This window comes from Giraffa tippelskirchi, chromosome 6, assembly GCF_054371585.1.
Source record: "Giraffa tippelskirchi isolate mGirTip1 chromosome 6, T2T-mGirTip1v1.2.pri, whole genome shotgun sequence".
In the NCBI taxonomy this organism is placed as follows: Eukaryota; Metazoa; Chordata; class Mammalia; order Artiodactyla; family Giraffidae; genus Giraffa; species Giraffa tippelskirchi.
This window is the reverse complement of record NC_137280.1, coordinates 135,729,038-135,750,618: the sequence shown is the minus strand read 5'-3', so window position 1 is coordinate 135,750,618 and position 21,581 is coordinate 135,729,038. Positions and strand designations below refer to the sequence as shown.

Genomic DNA, 21,581 nt, shown 5'->3' with positions numbered 1-21,581 from the left:
ATTAGTGATACTCTCAGTGCAAGAGCAAACCCTGCTCAGTAAATGGTAACTGATTGTACAAAATGAAGAGACTAGGCTTCAAGTGGACAGAGGTCCTGCTAGCAACAAGATTCCAAAGGGCAAATAATCCTCCTCTTCTTTCCTACCCTTGCAGTAGGATTCAAAAAGCTTGCTTGGAAAGTATTTACCAAAGACTTATGGACGTCCCTTGAGGTTCCCTCTGGATTCCTCAGCTGGTAATTCCCATCAACGCCCTTTCAGACAATCATTCTTGGTTCAGAAGTTCAGGGCAAGGAACTTGCTGTTTCTTGCAATTCCCAAGATGGCCTCCAAATGTTGCAGCTGTAAGTACATTTCGGCCACAAATTAGAAGGCAGCTGGTGGGGTTTGGGGAAGGCATTTCAACCATATGGCAGGATGATGAATCATCCTCTGTTAATGAAAGTACATCTCCGCCTCTGGTGTTCTGTACCTGGTGCTCACTTAGGGACTTGGGAACCTGGCATAACGATGTGGCTGCGAGTCCCTGCTACCTGAGAGTGGGATGGAGGACAAGTACGGGTCTCCTCCACCAAAGGGGATCTATCCCTAAATTCAGCATTTCATAAATGGGTCTCGTCCGGGGAATTTTTTTCATGACCGTGGAGCTAAGCAGGAATCTCTTTTAATTGGCAGGTCCCCCAGTGAATGTCAGCTGCAACATTTTCATCAACAGCTTCGGTTCCATTGCTGAGACAACTATGGTGAGTGAGTCAAAACACAGGCTGCTAGTTACTGCCTGGGAGATCTCTCCCCCTGAAATATTTACCCTCTGTACTGGTCTTGCTCAGGAGGTGGGAAATCTGGTGTTTTTCAGGGCTTCATGAGATTGGGACATTTTTACTGTCCTGTTCAATGTTTTGAGTGAAGACATATATCTGAAAATGGCCAAGGAGCTAGGGGAGAAAATATAAAGACCTGCTTGTAAGTTTAAAATTCAGCTGCAGAATAGCAAAAGACAGGTTATACAAGCTGAGATGGGTATACTTGGTTGATTCTTCTATGTTTGAGATATTTAAAAATTCCCACAGTGAAAATTTTAAAATAAATCTGTTATAGTAGAAAAAATTCTAGAAGGAAAAATAACCAAAATGTTAATAGCAATTATCCCTGGATCATAGACTTATGGAGAATTTTATATCCTTCAGTATTTTTATATTTTTCTAATTTCTGCAAGGAGTAAATCTTATGTTAATAATTATAAATACATGTAATGCTACTTTAAAATATTTTTCTCAATGCTTGAAAACAAAAAATCAATTGTACTTGTTTTGAAGGGCACAATCTAGTTTGTGAGAAAATAATTAAAGCAGCCTCAAATCATCTCTTTATGAACAGAGTGAGAAGCAGTCAGTCAATCACCAAGTCCTATAGATGTTACTGCCTTCAAATCCTCTAAACCATCCATCCCCAGATGTTCACTTGCCCCTAGTCTAGCTCAGGCTGCCACGGTGCCTTGCTCACATTACTGCAAAGTGTCCCCAACTTGCATCTTGCCCCCTCCAATCCATTCTTCCTTACACCGTGGTCTTTCTAAGATACCTACCTAACCACACCAGTCCCCTGCTTTAACACCTCCCCCGTGGCCCCCTCGCCTTCAGCATCAAGCTTGCAAGGCCCCTCTGATTCTGGTTGGCTGCATCTCTTCCCTCTCACGTCCCATTCTGGATGAATGGAATTGCTCAGCCTTCTCCACCCGGGAGGTGCTTGCTCTCTGGTTTTCAGCCTTCTCTTCATGCTGCGGAGGCCTCTGCCCAGGGCCCCCACTCCAGCCTCCTTTCCATTGCCAACCCTCAGACTCCCTTAACTCTCTGCTTAGGATGACCTCCACAGGAAGTCTTCACACTCTAACACGCACGTACATGTGTGTAAGTTCATATGTGCACTTGACCTAACGCTAGGATGGGTTCCTTCTACCCATTCTCACGAAGTGTGCTACAATCCCCACAGAATGCGTTGGCCATGCATTCTCACACTCTCACAGTCTGCCCGTGTGTCCCTCCTCTCACTGTAATGTAGCTCAGTTCTCTGGGGGCCAGAATTTTATCTCATTTCCTGTGGGAACCTCAGCACCTGGCACAGTGATTTAATAACAGGTACTCAGTAATTTTTTTTAAATAAGTAAGCCAAATCTGATAAACTGTCTGTTGATTCAAACCATTATTTGGTCTGAAATATTTATGCCAATTAGATTTAACCTTTTAGTCCCAGATTGGCAAAAATTGCTGAGGTCTATATGTTATGGGGCAAATGGTCCAAAATCTATCCTTTTACAGAGAGGTCTGTTTTAATATGGTCAAGTCAAGCAATCAAAGTCCCTAAAACCAACAGGCCTTTTATCTCCATGTGGAGATTGTCCTGCCTATCGACTAGAACAAGCATGGCTGCTTTTCACTGGACCTCCAGGTCCAAAAGCCATGTCGTTCCACCCTGTGCATAGATGCCTTCTCAGAGCTCCTAGTGAACCCCTCTGCTGTTCTTCTCCCTCCCAGACCAGACGTGCATGGACATCTGCATCATTCACAGTGCGTGTGGCGAATGTTGAAACTTCCACTCTTCCAAAATGGGAAAGAGTTATCAAACCAAGTCACGGTTTACATGTGACCCCATTATGTAAGGAACTGGTTATCTGAGACAAGTGTACGTATCTGCACTCCACCCCAACCCCTGCTTTCCTATAACAGTCACACAGAAATCTATTTCCTTGTTACAGATTACTACCATTAGTAGTGGTTTGCCCTTGTTTTGCATGGTGGTTAAAACTGAGACTCTGACAGAGACCTGGATTCACTCACTATATGTAAGAGGCTGATTTTCTTTGTTATCTTTAAGCCTCAACTTCTTTGTCTGTAAAATCCCAAGGGTGATTAGTATCATACTACTTCACCAAGTTAATTTTTTTGCCTCCTGAAGTTATTATGGATGGAAATTATAAGCAGGAAAGCGTTTCTCAGAGTAAATGCTTTGTAAGTGCTCTTACTGTTTCCAATGACGATGATGAGAATGATGGGGGCAATGATGGGGGCCCTGGGCACTGAAGCCCCAAAGTCACCCCAGATTAGTTGTGTGATCCTGAGCAATTCCTTGACTTCTCTGAGCCTTAGTTTTCCCTTCTCCAGTATATCCTGTCTTCCTCTTCAGACTTTATTCCTGCTACATACACTTTCTACAGAGACAGTATAGCAATTAGGACACAGTCTTCCGTGCCCAGATGAAATTTGAGACTCGGCTCTGTGGCCATGCACAAGGTAGCCTAAGTCAGCCTCCTCCTTTGTAGAGCAGGGGACCAACAGCATCCACCTGGGACTGTTGAGGATTGGGAGATAAGGCACAGAAGTGCTGAGCACAGGGTCGGACACAAAGTACACACACAATGAATGGTAGTTATTATTTTCAGATGCCACTCATAATTTTCAACAGCTTTCACATCCATTCTCTCACTTCATTCCTTCACCAAATACTTGCTCTGAAAACCACTCTATAAAGCAGACATGGCAGATACAATGCTCCCCAGTGTATGGCTGAGGAAATGGAGATTTGGAGACACCCCCATCCCAGAACTAGTTAATGACCGAGCAGGAATTAGGGTCCAATTCTCATAACTGCCAGGAAACCATCCCCAAGAAAAAGACATGCAAAAAGGCAAAATGGCAAAATGGTTGAAGAGCACAGACATGGGAAATTGAGGGACCCCAGGCCCACAAACACACTTAAGCAACAATCTAAGTGTTACCCAAAGTGGAAACCCAACCTCAAATCATGCCAGGCTCAGCATGGCTCAGGAGAAAATAGTACTGAAAATGGAGGTGACCAATGAGGGGAGGAGCCCAGAGAGATGGCTCCCTGGGGCAGAAATAAATAATGTATAGACAGAACATGAAGGACTGGCAATGAGGTGCTTCTTTGGGAATGGGCCACAGCTGACACAGTTTTCTCTTTATTAACTAAAGTTAATCCAAAGTAGAGTTGTCATTTTCTGGCTTCCACATTCAATAATACCGTGATTTTTTTTCCTACGGGTTTCTTAATTATCAGTATGTATTTAATTTACATTGCAGATAATTCAGGAGAAAACCTAAAATCTCAGAGGTAGAAAAACTGCTAAGAAACTAAATCAGTCTTTACCAAAAGGGAATCCAATGTCTCTGAGTGGTGACATCACCTGAGCAAGGTCACACAGCATACACTGGGTGCGACAGAAACCCAGGTCCAGGCCTCCTTGCAATAGCCAAGAGCTCCACTCCCCTGCAGCTTCTTTCTCCCCTAGATCCCACCAACCAAACCCTCTGGATCACTTTCCCATTCAAGCCTCTTTTCTTGTCACTCTGAATATGCTTAGAAAACAAGATTGCATTCAAAAGCAAGACTATAGACTTGTACTAATATGGAACACTAAAAAGGGCAAGAACCACACATTAAATGCCACTGTGCCAGGCATTATTCAGAGCACTTCCATGTGTATCATCTTATTTGCACCTCACAACAACCCCCATGAGGCAGGACATGTTATCTCCATTTTTGTTGTTGTTGTTTAGTCGCTAAGTCATGTCCAACTCTGTGATCTCATGGTCTGTAGCACACCAGGCTCCCCTGTCCTCCACTATCTCCCGGAGTTCGCTCAAATTCATGTCCATCGAGTTGGTGATGCTATCTAACCGTCTGATATTCTCCTGCCCCCTTTTCCTCCTGCCCTCAATGGCTCTTCGCATCAGGTGGCCAAAGTATTGGAGCTTCAGCATCAATCTTTTCAATAAATATTCAGGGTTGATTTCCTTAGGATTGACTGGTTTGATCTTCTTGCAGTTCAAGGGACTCTCCAGAGTCTTCTCCAGCACCACAACTCAAAAGTGTCAATTCTTTGGCACTCAGCCTTCTTTATGGTTCAACTATCACATCCATATATGAGTACTGGAAAAAGTATAGCTTTGACTATATGGACCTTTGTTGGCAAAGTGATGTCTCTGCATTGTAACACGCTGTCTAGGTTTGCCATAGCTTTCTTTCCAAGGAGCAAATATCTTTTAATTTCATGACTGCAGTCACCATCTGCAGTGATTCTGGAGCCCAACAAAATAAAATCTGTCACTGCTTCTACTTTTTCCCCTTCTATTTGCCATGAAGTGATGGGACCAGATGCTATGATCCCAGTTTTTTGAATTTTGAGTTTTAAGCCAGCTTTTTAATTCTCCTCTTTCACCTTCATCAAGATGCTCTTTAGTTCCTCTTCACTTTCTGCCATTAGAGTGGTATCATCTCTGTATCTAAAAGTTAGTCACTCAGTTGTGCCTGACTCTTTGCAACCCCATGGACTGTAGCCTTCCAGGGAAGAATACTTGAGCGGGTAGCCATTTCCTTCTCCAGGGGATCTTCCCGACCCAGGGATCAAACCCAGGTCTCCTGCATTGTAGGTAGATTCTTTACCATTTGAGCCACTGGGGAAGTCCATATCTACATACCTGAGGTTGTTGATATTTCTCCCATCGATCTTGATTCCAGCTTGGGATTCATGCAGCCTGGCATTTCACATGATGTACTTGGCATGGAAGTTAAATAAGTAGGGTGACAATATACAGCCTTGACATACCCCTTTCCCAATTTTGAATCAGTCTGTTGTTCCACGTCTGGTTCTACAGATTTCTCAGGAGGCAGATAAGGTTGTCTGGTATTCCCATTTCTTTAAGGATTTTTCACAGTTTGTTGTGATCCACACAAAGGCTTTAGTGTAATCAATAAAGCAGAAGTAGATGTTTTTCTGGAATTCTCTTGCTTTCTCTACGATCCAACAAATGTTGGAAATTTGATCTCTGGTTCCTCTGCCTTTTCTAAATCCACTTGTACATCTGGAAATTCTCAGTTCACGTATTGCTGAAGAGTAGCTTGAAGGATTTTGAGCATAATCTTGCTAGCATGTGAAATGAGTGCAATTGTGCAGTAGTTTGAACATTCTTTGACATTGCCCTTCTTTGGGATTAGAATGAAAATTGACCTTTTCCAGTCCTGTAGCCACTGCTGAGTTTTACAGATAATAAAACTTAGGCTCAGAAAGGTTAGGTCCCTTGCATAAGGACACACAATCGGTTGCAGAAGTAGGATTTGATGTCAGATATCACCCCAAACCCCATGTTCTTCTGAGCCAAATATGAACACTTAATGTCCAGATATTTGGGATTATCCAGCCCTTGCTTGTTTCTTTTCATCATAAGGAAATCAGAGCTGAAAGGGAACTTCACTGAACAGACATGCCCAGGCCCCATACTTCCAACCCAGGGCTCGGCCTCACCAACCAAGCAATGAGCTGGTCGTGTACCCTGGGTCTGTGGTAATATGGTCACAGTCCCAATGTCAGAAACTTTCCAGGCTGTGTCTGTTCTCTAAGAGCAGCAGGAGTGCAGAGCAGCTCTATAACCAGCTGGAGTCCCCAGGCCTGACTGTCTGCCTCCCAGGGCCCAGCTTTATTCACCAGAGCTGAGAGTAGGCAGGCAGCCAGCAAAGCAACAGGGGTCTCCATCCATTCCTGACGGGGGGAGCACTGAGGCTGGCTGACCTTCATTCGAAATTTGGAGTGATTCTGAGCCTGTGCAAAAAGACGAAAGTAGGAGTTGGGACAGAAAAGTAGGAAGGAGAAAGGGAAGAGGGGTGCTGATCTACAGCAGTACCTCCAGCACTCTATAAGACAAAAATGTGGACCTAGGACCTCAACGGGAACAGCCAGTTTGTCTGACCACACATGCTTATGGGGGAGCATCAGTGTGTGCTCTGCAGCATCTATATGTCATTGGAGGATGTGCATGCATGTGTATATTGCAGGACCATGTATTTCTGCAAATGCACACATAGGCCTGTGTACCTGTGCACACTAGTTTGAATATATTTAGACAGGTAGTGTTAGTCCCTTAGTCGTGTCCGACTCTTTTCGACACCATGGACTGTAGCCCGCCAGGCTCCTCTGTCAATAGAATTCTCCAGGCAAGAATACTGGAGTGGGTTGCCATTTCTTTCTCCAGGGGAACTTCCCAACCCAGGGATGGAACCCAGGTCTCCTGCATTATAGGCAGATTCTTTACTGTCTGAGCCACTAGAAAGCCCATATAGACAGGTAACCGCAGATAGAAAAGTGTCTGATCATGTATGGATATGAACATAATAAGTAGGTATACTTCTATGGTTATAATTGCACATGTGAATGTGTGTAATGGGGATGCGCATATATCTGCATGTACATGTAAGAATATGTAAAAGTGGTTACGAGTGAAAACACATGAAGGGTATTATTTTCAGTTATGTAACTGTGTGTGTATATTTGTGAATATAGATGCATGCATTTAAGTATGTATCAGCATTTGAGCCATCACTCAAATATGAATTCTGTGTGCGTGCATGTGCAAATGTATGTACATACAAAAAGATGTGAATAAGTGAAAGAATATTTAAATGTGTATCAGCATGTGGGTATGAGTATGACTATACAGTGTGCAGGTGCACACGTGAGTGTGCACACATGGGGACACACAGACAGCTGGAATTCACGTGGAACTCAATGTCAACAGATGTGAGAGAGAGACAGAATGTGCGTGTGTGGCTACTGAAGTCCTTTGGGCACAAATCCCGGCATTTCCATGATAAGGACGTGTGCTCCAGCCTCTCTTGCCAAGCGCCGGGCTAGCCTGGCATAGAGACAGGCACACTGTGGCCAGGACCCCCGGCGATAGGTGACAACCTAGCCAACTAGAGCCCACAGGCCTGGCCTTATTTGTAGATATTAGGGGAGAAGTGGACAGAGCCCTGAACCAGGAAACAAGAGACCAGTGTTTGAGCTCTAGCTCTGCCACCGCCTAATACTACTGAGACTCACTTCTCCCTTGGCACCTGGCTCTAGGAATCGAGTGTAGGGATACACAAGAAATGGGTGTGAAAGTCCTTTACGAATGCTACAGAAATGTAACAGATGATTAACTACTAAAATAATCAGCCACAGTCACCAATACATAAGCCTAAGGGTTTTTTCTCCCTTCTGTTCCCTATTTATTCATTTATTGTTTCCATCCCCATTTTTTTTTTTTTTTTATAAATTTATTTATTTTACTTGGGGGCTAATTACTTTACAATATTGTAATAGTTTTTGCCATACATTGACAAGAATCAGCCATGGGTTTACATGTGTTCCCCTTCCCGAACCCCCCACCCACCTCCCTCCCCCTCCCATCCCTCTGGATCATCCCACTGCCCCGGCCCCGAGCCCTTGTCACATGCATCGAACATGGAATGGTGCTCTGTTTCACATATGACAATACACATGTCTCAATGCCATTCTCCCAGAACGACCCACCCTCACCTTCTCCCTCAGAGTCCATAAAATTGTTCCATGCATCTGTGTCTCTCATTCTGTCCCGCATATAGGGTTATCGTTACCATCTTTCAGATTCCATATATATGCATTAGTATACTGTATTGTTGTTTTTCTTTCTGGCTTACTTCACTCTGTATAATGGGCTCCAGTTTCATCCATCTCAGTAGAACCGATTCAAATGTATTTTTTTTAATGGCTGAGTAATATTCCATTGTGTATATGTACCACAGCTTCCTTATCCATTCGTCTGCTGATGGACATCTAGGTTGCTTCCATGTCCTGGCTATTGTAAACAGTGCTGCGATGAACATTGGGGTACACGCGTCTCTTTCAATTCTGGTTTCCTCGGTGTATATGCCCAGCAGTGGGATTGCTGGGTCATATGGCAGTTCTATTCCCAGTTTTTTAAGGAATCTCCACACTGTTCTCCATAGTGGCTGTACTAGTTTGCATTCCCACCAACAGTGTAAGAGGGTTCCCTTTTCTCCACACCCTCTCCAGCATTTATTGCTTGTAGACTTTTGGATAGCAGCCATTCTGACTGGTGTGAAATGATACCTCATTGTGGTTTTGATTTGCATTTCTCTAATAATGAGTGATGTTGAGCATCTTTTCATGTGTTTGTTAGCCATCTGTATGTCTTCTTTGGAGAAATGTCTGTTTAGTTCTTTGGCCCATTTTTTGATTGGGTCATTTATTTTTCGGGAATTCAGCTGCAGAAGTTGCTTGTATATTTTTGAGATTAATTGTTTGTCTGTTGCTTCATTTGCTATTATTTTCTCCCATTCTGAAGGCTGTCTTTTCACCTTGTTTATAGTTTCCTTTGTTGTGCAAAAGCTTTTAATTTTAATTAGGTCCCATTTGTTTATTTTTGCTTTTATTTCCAATATTCTGGGAGGTGGGTCATGGAGGATCCTGCTGTGATTTATGTCGGAGAGTGTTTTGCCTATGTTTTCCTCTAGGAGTTTTATTGTTTCTGGTCTTACGTTTAGATCTTTAATCCATTTTGAGTTTATTTTTGTGTACGGTGTTAGGAAGTGTTCTAGTTTCATTCTTTTACAAGTGGTTGACCAGTTTTCCCAGCACCACTTGTTAAAGAGGTTGTCTTTTCTCCATTGTATATTCTTGCCTCCTTTGTCGAAGATAAGGTGTCCATATGTGCGTGGGTTTATCTCTGGGCTTTCTATTTTGTTCCATTGATCTATATTTCTATCTTTGTGCCAGTACCATACTGTCTTGATGACTGTGGCTTTGTAGTAGAGTCTGAAGTCAGGCAGGTTGATTCCTCCAGTTCCATTCTTCTTCCTCAAGATTGCTTTGGCTATTCGAGGTTTCTTATATTTCCATACAAATTGTGAGATGATTTGTTCTAGTTCTGTGAAAAATACCATTGGTAGCTTGATAGGGATTGCATTGAATCTGTAGATTGCTTTGGGTAGAATACTCATTTTCACTATATTAATTCTTCCAATCCATGAACACGGTATATTTCTCCATCTGTTTGTGTCCTCTTTGATTTCTTTCATCAGTGTTTTATAGTTTTCTATATATAAGTCTTTTGTTTCTTTAGGTAGATATATTCCTAAGTATTTTATTCTTTTTGATGCAATGGTGAATGGTATTGTTTCCTTAATTTCTCTTTCTGTTTTCTCATTATTGGAGTATAGGAATGCAAGGGATTTCTGTGTGTTAATTTTATATCCTGCAACTTTACTATATTCATTGATCAACTCTAGTAATTTTCTAGTAGAGTCTTTAGGGTTTTCTATGTAGAGGATCATGTCATCTGCAAACAGTGAGAGTTTTACTTCTTCTTTTCCTATCTGTATTCCTTTTATTTCTTTTTCAGCTCTGATTGCTGTGGCCAAAACTTCCAAAACTATGTTGAATAGTAGTGGTGAAAGTGGGCATCCTTGCCTTGTTCCTGACTTTAGGGGAAATGCTTTCAATTTTTCACCATTGAGGATAATGTTTGCTGTGGGTTTGTCATATATAGCTTTTATTATGTTGAGATATGTTCCTTCTATTCCTGCTTTCTGGAGGGTTTTAATCATAAATGGATGCTGAATTTTGTCAAAGGCTTTTTCTGCATCTATTGAGATAACCATATGGTTTTTTTCTTTCAATTTGTTAATGTGGTGTATTACATTGATTGATTTGCGGATGTTAAAAAAACCTTGCATTCCTGGGATAAAGCCCACTTGGTCATGATGTATGATCTTTTTAATATGATGTTGGATTCTGTTTGCTAGAATTTTATTAAGGATTTTTGCATCTATGTTCATCAGTGATATTGGCCTGTAGTTTTCCTTTTTTGTGACATCTTTGTCTAGTTTTGGAATTAGGGTGATGGTGGCCTCATAGAATGAGTTTGGAAGTTTACCATCTTCTGCAATTTTCTGGAAGAGTTTGAGCAGGATAGGTGTTAGCTCTTCTCTAAATTTTTGGTAGAATTCCGCTGTGAAGCCGTCTGGTCCTGGGCTTTTGTTTGCTGGAAGATTTCTGATTACACTTTCGATTTCCGTGCTTGTGATGGGTCTGTTAAGATCTTCTATTTCTTCCTGGTTCAGTTTTGGAAAGTTATACTTTTCTAAGAATTTGTCCATTTCTTCCAAGTTGTCCATTTTATTGGCATATAGCTGTTGGTAGTAGTCTCTTATGATCCTTTGTATTTCTGTGGAATCTGTTGTGATCTCTCCATTTTCATTTCTAATTTTGTTGATCTGATTCTTCTCCCTTTGTTTCTTGATGAGTCTGGCTAATGGCTTATCAATTTTGTTTATCTTCTCGAAAAACCAGCTTTTAGTTTTGTTGATTTTTGCTATGGTCTCTTTTGTTTCTTTTGCATTTATTTCTGCCCTAATTTTTAAGATTTCTTTCCTTCTACTGACCCTGGGGTTTTTCATTTCTTCCTTCTCTAGTTGCTTTAGGTGTAGAGTTAGTTGATTTATTTGATTTTTTTCTTGTTTCTTGAGGTACGCCTGTATTGCTATGAACCTTCCCCTTAGTATTGCTTTTACAGTGTCCCATAGGTTTTGGGTTGTTGTGTTTTCATTTTCATTCGTTTCTATGCATAATTTTATTTCTTTTTTTATTTCTTCTGTGATTTGTTGGTTATTCAGAAGCGTGTTGTTTAGCCTCCATATGTTGGAACTTTTAATAGTTTTTTTCCTGTAATTGAGGTCTAATCTTACTGCATTGTGGTCAGAGAAGATGGCTGGGATGATTTCAATTTTTTTGAATTTACCAAGGCTAGATTTATGGCCCAGGATGTGATCTATCCTGGAGAAAGTTCCATGTGCACTTGAGAAAAAGGTAAAATTGATTGTTTTGGGGTGGAAAGTCCTGTAAATATCAATTAAATCTAATTTGTCTATTGTATCATTTAAAGTTTGTGTTTCCTTGTTAATTTTCTGTTTAGTTGATCTATCCATATGCGTGAGTGGAGTATTAAAGTCTCCCACTATTATTGTGTTATTGTTAATTTCCCCTTTCATACTTGTTAGTATTTGCCTTATATATTGTGGTGCTCCTATGTTGGGTGCATATATATTTATGATTGTTACGTCTTCTTCTTGAATTGATCCTTTGATCTTTATGTAGTGTCCTTCTTTGTCCCTTTTCACATCCTTTATTTTAAAGTCTATTTTATCTGAAATGAGTATTGCGACTCCTGCTTTCTTTTGGTCTCCGTTTGCATGGAATATGTTTTTCCATCCTTTCACTTTCAGCCTGTGTGTGTCCCTAGTTTTGAGGTGGGTCTCTTGTAGACAGCATATATAGGGGTCTTGTTTTTGTATCCATTCAGCAACCCTTTGCCTTTTGGTTGGGGCATTCAACCCATTTACATTTAAGGTAATTATTGATAAGTATGATCCCGTTGCCATTTACTTTGTTGTTTTGAGTTCGTGCTGAAACATCCTTTCTGTGTTTCCTGTTTAGAGAAGATCCTTTAGCATTTGCTGGAGAGCTGGTTTGGTGGTGCTGAATTCCCTCAGCTCTTGCTTGTCTGTAAAGCTTTTGAATTCTCCTTCATATCTGAATGAGATCCTTGCTGGGTACAGTAATCTGGGTTGTAGATTATTCTCTTTCATTACTTTAAGTATGTCCTGCCATTCCCTTCTAGCCTGAAGGGTTTCTATTGAAAGATCAGCTGTTATCCTTATGGGGATCCCCTTGTGTGTTATTTGTTGTTTTTCCCTTGCTGCTTTTAATATTTGTTCTTTGTGTTTGATCTTTGTTAATTTGATTAATATGTGTCTTGGGGTGTTTCGCCTTGGGTTTATCCTGTTTGGAACTCTCTGGGTTTCTTGGACTTCTGTGACTATTTCTTTCCTCAATTTAGGGAAATTCTCAACTATTATCTCCTCGAGTATTTTTTCATGGCCTTTCCTTTTATCTTCTTCTTCTGGGACTCCTATGATTCGAATGTTGGGGCGTTTCATATTGTCCCAGAGGTCCCTGAGGTTTTCCTCATTTCTTTTGATTCTTTTTTCTTTTTTCCTCTCTGCTTCGTTTATTTCCATCATTCTATCTTCTACCTCACTTATCCTATCTTCTGCCTCCGTTATTCTACTGTTGGTTCCCTCCAGAGTGTCTTTTATCTCCTTTATTTCATTATTCATTCTATATTGATTCCTTTTTATTTCTTCTAAGTCCTTGATAAACATTTCTTGCATCTTCTCAATCTTTGTCTCCAGGCTATTTATCTGTAACTCCATTTTGCTTTCAAGATTTTGGATCATTTTTATTATCCTTATTCTAAATTCTTTTTCGGATAGATTCCCTATCTCCTCCTCTTTTGTTTGGCTTTGTGGGCATTTCTCATTTTCCTTTACTTGCTGAGTATTTCTCTGCCTTTTCATCTTGTTTAGATTGCTGTGTTAGGCGTGGCCCTTCTGTATTCTGGTAGTATGAAGTTCCTCTTTGTTGTGGAGGTTCCTCACTGCGGTTGGGGTTGGACAGGTGGCTTGTCAAGGTTTCCTGGTTGGGGGAGCTTGTGTCGGTGTTCTGGTGGGTGGAGCCGGATTTCTGCTCTCTTGAGTGTAATGGAGTGACCAGTATTAATTTTTGAGATGTCTATGGATTTGGTGTGCCTCTGGGCAGCCTGTATATTGATGCTCAGGTCTATGTTCCTGCGTTGCTGGAGAATTTGCGTGGTATGTCTTGCTCTGGAACTTATTATCTCTTGGGTGGAGCTTGGTTTCAGTGAATTTATGGAGGCTATTGGATGGTCTCTTATTAATTAATGTTTCCCCTGGCTTTCAGTCTTATTCTTGCAGTAGCCTCAAGACTTCTCCTTCCATACAGCCTCAATAATAAAACTTTTAGGTTAATGGTGAAAAGATTCTCCACAGTGAGGGATACCCAGAAAGGTTCACTGAGTTACATGGAGAGATGAGGTGGGGGGGGTGGGTTGTAGTGACCAGGAGGGGAAGAGGGGAATTCAAATGTGGAGAGAGCAATCTAGCCAGTAAGCACTTCCCTCTGTGCTTTCCACAGTTTGGAACCCTCAGAGTGATTCACAGAGATACATAGAGAGGGGGGAGGAAGGTAACAGAGGTGAGCATGAGTAGAAAGGGAGGAATTAAGAGGGGAGAGAGAGATCTGGGCAGTATCCTGTTCCTGAAGTGTTCTCCGGTACCCAGAACACCCTCAGAGATTCACAGAATTGGGTTGAGAAGAGAAGGAGGAGGGTGGGAGATAGAGGTTCCCTGGGGGAGAAGAAAGAGCATCAAAAGGGGGAGAGAGTGATCAGGCCAGTGATCACACTCCTGAGTAAAAATGGGTCCTAAAGATTGGGTTCTTAAATGTACAAAGTTGATATCAAATATGTAGAACACAGATTAAAAATCTAGAGTAGAGGTTAGACTCTTATAAAACTTACAATCTAAAAAAAAAAAAAAAAAAGAAAAAAGGGAACAGTGTAAAAAGAAAAAAAAACAGTAAAACAGTAAAAAAAGAAACAGTAAAAAAATGTAGAACAGGAAAAAAACATTAAAAAAAAAAAACACAAAAGGTATAAGATATATGTATGTAGTTTGCTTCAAAAATAGGGTTTTTTTTTTTTTTTTGCAAGTTAATAGTGGGTTATGAAAATGAAAGTTAAAGGTGTAATAGAGGACTTGAAGAAAAAGGAAAGAAGAGAAAAAAAAATTTTTTTAATTAAAAAAAAAATTAAAAAAAATTAAAAAAAATAATAATAGTAAAAAATATATATATCCCGGACTTTCTCTGGAGCTGTTGTGAGCAGTGTGGGATCTGCTCAGTTTTAGATAGATCCTTATTCCTGCTTATACTTTTCAAGATCTGTAGGTCCTTTTTAATGCAGTCGGTATTAGCTACAGGGATCTTAATCTGTTGGCCTGTCCCTTCCAAAGCACTTCCCTCTGTTTATTTGGCTTCTGTTTGGAGATCTCTTCAGTATCTAATTTCCGCCCTGCAACAAAGCGGTGGAGGTGATCTCTTTAGGTTCGCTTGTTCAATCGTGCTGTGGGGAGGAAGGAACACTGCAATTCTGGCGTGTGTGTGGTAAGCTCGCAGTGTCTCGGCCGCACTGGGTTCGCCCCCGCTCACGGCGTGTGTGCTTTCCCCGTCTACCCTGCTCAGGCTTCAGGTTACTCGGCCGGGGAGCGGGCCCTGAGCTGCGTGCACTTCCCAGGACTAAGCCGCTCAGGTTCAGGCTCCCGGTTACTCCACAAAGGCGCAGACTCGATTTTGCCCGCGGCTTGTGCCGTTCCCGGACGGAGCTGCCCAGGCGGCCAGGAGTTTGGCGAGGGCGCTGTCCCCTGTTGGGGCGGTGCGGCTTATCACCTCCCTGGTCCCCGCCTCGGTTTACGGGCGCGCCCGGCTCCGGTGTGCTTTGTGTCGGTTCTGGGGAGCTGGTCTCTGGCTGCGACCCTCCCGGCTGCTGTCGACCCTCCGGGATCTCAGGCAGTCTTTGCTTAAAAAACTGGGAGCCTGTTTGCAGTTTGGTAGGGGGTGCCCTCTCTGGAGCCGAGTTTGCCCCTTTCCGGCTCTGGCGGGCCCCGCCTGCCCGCTGTGTCCGGCGGGGGATGGCGCGGTCCGCAGCCGGCTAGCTCTCCTCTGGTATCGCTCAGTCCTTTGTTCTGTGAGCGGGCCGGCAGTGCCTTAGATTTGGGCTTTTCGCGGGATAGTTCTCTCTCTCGCTGTCCCACAGTTTAGGTTACTATCTCACGTTAGCTCCCTCAGATTGCCCTCGGGGCACTCGGGCCCGGTCCTTACCCTAGGCAATGCCGCCCGCTCCTCTCCGTTCAGCCCCCACTTGCTGGTGGCGGATGATGCGAGCGTCTGGGGTTCTTTGCTGGGAGTTGCTTTAGGCACGTAATCTGTCGATTTTATTTATTTTTTCCTCCCAGTTACGTTGCCCTCCGAGATAAAAAATCCTCCCCCACACCCGCCGGTGAGAGGGTTTCCTGGTGCTTGGAAATTCCTCCTCTTTTACGACTCCCTCCCCGGGACGGGTCTCCGTCCCTAACTCTTTTGTCTCTCTTTTTATCTTTTATAATTTCTCCTACCTCTTTTGAAGATAATGCGCAGTTTTTGTGAAAGCCTGACGTCCTCAGCCAGCCTTCAGAAGTAGTTTTGTGAAGTTTGGTCAGCGTTCAGATGTTCTTTCGATAAATTTGTGGAGGAGAGAGTGGTCTCCCCGTCCTATTCCTCCGCCATCTTCTGCTCTCCCTCCATCCCCATTTTTAAGGTCCGATACTGAATGTACTGAAGACAGCATTACATAGGCTCAAGGGATATAGCTCACCTTTACTCACATTAGGCTAGGCTTTCCTGTACCAACAAATACCACCCAAAATCCTAGAGTCTTAAAACCTCAAAGACTGATATATTCCTCTTCTAAAGTCTGCCACAGATCTGGGGGGCCCTCCAGGACTACCGTCCTCCACATCATGGCTGAGCCTTGCATTTCCACATCGACACATGGTTTCACACTTGCTGTGCAAAGAAGGCATTAAACAGTGGCACATTGGCAAGTTAATGCTTTCCACCCAGCAGTGACATCTACCACTTCTGCTCACATTTCAATAACCAAGGAAAGCCACGTGGCCCTATCTGAATCCTCCCATAAGGAAACAGACACCAGAAATCTGTGACTAGTAGGGCCCTGCTTTTAAGGAGTCTCCTAGAGAAAGGAAACCAGAGACAAGACCACAGTGTGATGGGTGAGATTACAGAGGTGTGCACAGGACTCTGCTGGAACATAGAGAATGGCCACAACCAGCAGCAACATTAGGCCACGCTTGCTGAACATGGACGACGTGCCAGGTGCTGTGAAAATGCTGTGGTGTGGTTTTGAGTAGCTTTTTTTTTTTGGCGTAGAAGTCTGATCATGGTTCTCTCCATGTTAAAACCTTCCAGGAGAGAATGGCTTAGTGGAATAACCCAAAGAGAATGGGTTTAAAAACTGGTGTGTGTGATCAACAGCGTTAAAAGAGGAGACACGTCAACTAAGAAAAGAGAACCGTATTCAGGGGATTTGGCGATGGGATGTGAAAGGAGGGAAGCATGTATGAACGTAGGGAATGCAATTCAGGGACATGAAGAAAGCAAAAGACAAAAACATGAGAAGACACTGGGAAGATAATTCTTTCACAAAGCTTGCTGTGGCAAAAGGTGAGGTGGTGGCGGTAGTGGTGTCATTTATTGAGCACTTTTCTAAAAATCAGGCATCGGTGGTTAGCAAATTATGGAGATTATTTCATATAACCTAACAATTCCATTTTATAGATGAGGAAATTGAAGCTCAGAGAGGCTTAATTCACCCAGGCTTTTCCAGCCAATAAACATCCTCACCAGTTATGGGGTAAGAGGAGAGGCTACGGTGCCAAAGGGAGGCAATGTCATGGGAAGACATGACCTTGTCCTGGTCTTCTGCACTCAGATTTGGCTAACAAGTAGGATTTGTGCAATTCTATCAGAACGGGTATCTCAAAAGGTCTTGGCCATCCATTCTTGTGGATATTTGGAAATGAGAGCTCAGGATGTATGAAAACAACTGCCATATAAGGAGATTAAACGTCATTATGTCTAACCATAAAAGTTAACACATTGTTTAGGAAGCAGTCACTTCTCAATGCCAGCCGACTTCTGGGATCAATTGACTAAATTGAATCAACTGATTGAATTGAATTGGGATCAGGTGACTGGATGAATTGATTTTGAATCATAGAAGATAAAACTTGAGTCCATCTACTTCTTTCCAACTCTGCTGCTGTCAACTCTTGTTCAACTTGGCACCCTCTCTCTCCTGCTTGACTAAAATGGCCTCTTAATTGGCCTCCCTGCCTCCTTTCCTCCCATCCTCACCGCTTCCCATAGTGCCAAGAGGGAACCTTTTAAACCTTAAATCATATCATAGCACTCTGCTTCAAATACTATGACAGCTTCTTAATCCTTTTACTATGTTCTGTTCCTTATGTCCAGAAAAATATTTGCATGAATGACTCTCATTCTTTCAGGTCTCAGCTATCTTTTCAGAGGTCCTTCCCAACTCCCTATCTAAAAATGTCCCCCATTCCAGTCACTGTCGCTTCATGTTCTATTATCTTCAGAGTTATATCTAAAAAGTAACAGCTTGCTTGTTAGTTTGTGATATTGTTTGCTTTCTTAGTGAAAGTGGGGAGCCTGTCTCTCTAAATCACCCCTATATTTCCAGTACCCAACACATTGACTGAACCAGAGAAGCTCAGTCAATATTTGGGGAGAGAATTAACCTTGAAGGTTCTCCAGTTGAACTCCCATCTGTTGTCAGAATCTCTGCCACCAACATTGTGGTTTTGGCTTGCACACATCCAGTGATGGGAACCCCTGCACCTCTCAAGGCAGCCCATCTCATCTTGGGACACCTCTTACATCTCTGTTTATCCAGCTTTCATTCTGATGCTGGGGCCACAGAGAACTAATCTATGCACCTGACAGCCCTTCCAAAAACTGAGGTCAGTCCCCTCACTCCCTCCCCAGATCTGGCTCCCTCAGTCATTCTCTCTGGTTCTCAGTCTCTTTGCCTCCAGGGTGCTCTCCCAGCACAGCCAGCATGTCAATTTCCATCTTGAGCCAAAAGGCCAAGAAATGAACCCAGGCCCCCAGGAGTGCTCAGAGTGGAGAGCACTGGGACCATGCCCCTCCATATTCTGGGTTAGTGGGCTTCAAAGCACTGTTTTTAATAGCAGCTACATACCACAGTTCATTTTTAAGTGGAATCTTTTTTTTTTTCCCCACATCTTTTTTTTAATTGAAGTATATAATTGCTTTACAATGTTGTGTTAGTTTCTTCTGTATATCATGCATACATGTATTCCCTTCCTCTTGAGTCTCCCTCTCACCCCTCCACCCATTCCACCCCTGTAGGTCATCACGGAGCACTGAGCTGAGCTATACAGCAGCCTCCCATTAGCTGTCTGTTTTACATGTGGTAGTGTGTATATGTCAATACTACTCTCTCAATTTGTCCCACCCACTCCTTTCCCTGCCATGTTTACAAGTCCATTCTGTACATCTGAGTCTCTGTTCCTGCCCTGCAAATAGGTTCATCAGTACTATTTTTCTAGATTCCACACATATGTGTTAATATACAATATTAGTTTTTCTCTTACTGACTTCCTTCACTCTGTGTGACAGACTTTAGGTTCATCCAGATCGCTACAAATGATCAAATTCCATTCCTTTTTATGGCTGAGTAGCAGTCCATTGTATATATGTACCACATGTTTATCCATTCATCTGTCAATGGACATGTAGTTTCCTTCCGTGTTCTGCCTATTGTAAATAGTGCTGCAATAAACATTGAAGAGAACCATATGGTGCAATGCAGGAGACCTGGATTCTATCCCTGGGTCGGAAAGATCCCCTGGAGGAGGAAATGGCAACTAACTCCAGTATTCTTGCCTGGAGAATCCCATGGACAGAGAAGCCTTGTGGCTACAGTTCATGGGGTCGCAAAGAGTCAGACATGATTGAACAAACTTGCATCTCTTATGTCCACTAGCTCCACCTGGGAAGCCCACCTATAGGTCTACTTCATTCTTAATGTTCTACACATCCTCAAATTTAGAAACATTACAATGGTTTATTATTATTACATTCAATACATGACAAAATGATTTTAATGAATATTTCCAGACTTACGGCCTACCTGTAAAATTCCATGGTCCAGACATAACATCTCTAGGCTTATGAAGCTTTCACTACTACAAACAAGTGTCACAGTGAATAGTCTTGGACATGACTCTTTGCATGTTTCCTTAGGATACATCACTGAAGTGGAATTACTTTATCAAAGGACCTGCACTATTGTGACAAATATTATTGCCCAAGTCACTTCCAAAGAAGCTTCAATAACTGACTGTCCCCACAACAGTGTTTTTATCTTTGCCAACTCAGGATATTACCAAGCTTTTAAATTTTACCAAATGAGATTTAATGGTATTTCATTGTCATTTTTAATTTTCACTCTAGATTCTTAGTGAATTTGAGTGTCTTTGCTTTTTTGTTTGCCTGTTTTTACATAGTGGGCAATTTGAATAAGGGCTTCCCAGTTGGCTCAGTGGTAAAGAATCCACCTGCCAATGCAGGAGACATAGGAGACACAGGTTCGATCCCTGGGTTGGGAAGATCAGTCCCTGGAGAAGTGAATGGCAACCACTCCAGTATTCTTGCCTGAAGAATCCCATGGACAGAGGAGCCTAGTGGGCTACAGTCCATAGGGTCACAGAGAGTTGGACACGACTGAGCAACTGAGCACGTATGCACAATTTGAATAATATTATAAGGTCCCTCTTTTATATGTACCTCCATAACCCATTTGGAGTTTAGTTTGCTGTAAAGTAGTTGATGATGGTTTAACTCTATTTTTCTCTGATTAGATAATTTCCCAGCATTATTCTTAGTAGCCATTATTTCTCCACTGATTAGAAATGCTGTCTTTAAATGCTATTTCTTCATCCAGGGGATCTTCCTGACCCAGGGATCAAACCCTTACCTCCTGTGTCTCCTCTACTGCAGGTGGATTCTTTACCCATTGAGCCAACTGGGAAGCATATATATATGGTGGGCTACAGAAATAGTTGTTGTGTATAAATAGTCTCAGTTTACTGTCCACTGCTCTATTTTCTATGTCCAGGAGAAAAAAATCCTCTGCTGTTCCTCCTTTATAAGCTTTTATTGTCATTTCTAGTGTATTTTCTTTTTCATATGAACTGTAGAATCAGTTTGTTGATCCTATAAAAATTGCCTCAGATTTTAATTGGGATTGCAATGAATATATAGATTCATTTGCAGAAGGCTGACATCTTAACAATACTGTATGAATGTGGTATGTCTCTCCATTTATAGAGATATTCCGTTATGCCTTTCAGTAAAGTTTTAGAATCATTTTGTCACATATATATATGTATAACTTCTATATATATACACACACAAGTCACACATTTCTTGTCAGGTTAGTTCTGAATATTGTGTGAGGTTGGTTAGCATTGTGGATAAGATCCTTGTTTGTTGCTTTTTTCATCACACTTTCAGTTGTCTACACAACTAAGGCTAGGTCACTTATACTCTGGAGTCCAGGAAATCCAAGAAAAAGTCTAGCAAATGTCATCCAGTTAGACATAGCTCAACACTCCACAAAACCTTGGTAAACTGAAGACTGAGAGGAAGCCAAGGAGAGAGGCCTCACATTTGCTTTTAGAGTCTGTTCAAGGCAGAAAACAGGTTATAGCTCATCTTGGTATGGTCTGCTGGATGGCTCTCCCCAAGACTCCACCAAGGGAGGCATCACAGTCTTGAATTTACAGCAGCACAGGGTTGGCACTCCATCAGGTCAGATTCAGGAAGGCTGACTAATGACAACCAAACCCATGAAAGACTGAAGTGGGTAAATAAGATCAACAAGTCATTTTAATTTATGATGGGACTTCCCATTCCAATAATAGCATGCATGTGTCCTCCATGAAAGCACTCTCTTACCCCTCCTCCCAGTACCAAGAAAGCACATCAAAAGTTGCTTTTGACATACGGAACTGGAGGAAAAGAAGGTTTTGAGGAAATTTCATCTGGGCCAGAGACAAGTCTAAGATGTCATCTTGTCTCACCACATAGAAACCCTCTTTCCAGGGACTTCCCTGGTGGTCCAGTGGTTAAGAACCTGCCTTTCAATGCAGGGGATGTG

The 21,581-nt window shown here is 42.3% G+C and overlaps 2 protein-coding genes across 4 annotated transcripts in view; one reads left to right on the top strand and one right to left on the bottom strand.

Moving 5' to 3' along the window:
* Positions 1 to 21,581, bottom strand: part of LOC145508724 (uncharacterized) — an 885,448-nt gene that overhangs the window by 823,355 nt on the left and 40,512 nt on the right. The window lies entirely within an intron of this gene.
* Positions 1 to 21,581, top strand: part of GLRA1 (glycine receptor alpha 1) — a 94,564-nt gene that overhangs the window by 42,321 nt on the left and 30,662 nt on the right. For both annotated transcript variants that reach the window (XM_081495973.1, XM_081495972.1), the window contains exon 3: positions 676 to 743. In XM_081495973.1, the coding sequence (XP_081352099.1) occupies positions 676 to 743 (68 nt within the window). The remainder of the gene's footprint in view (positions 1 to 675; positions 744 to 21,581) is intronic.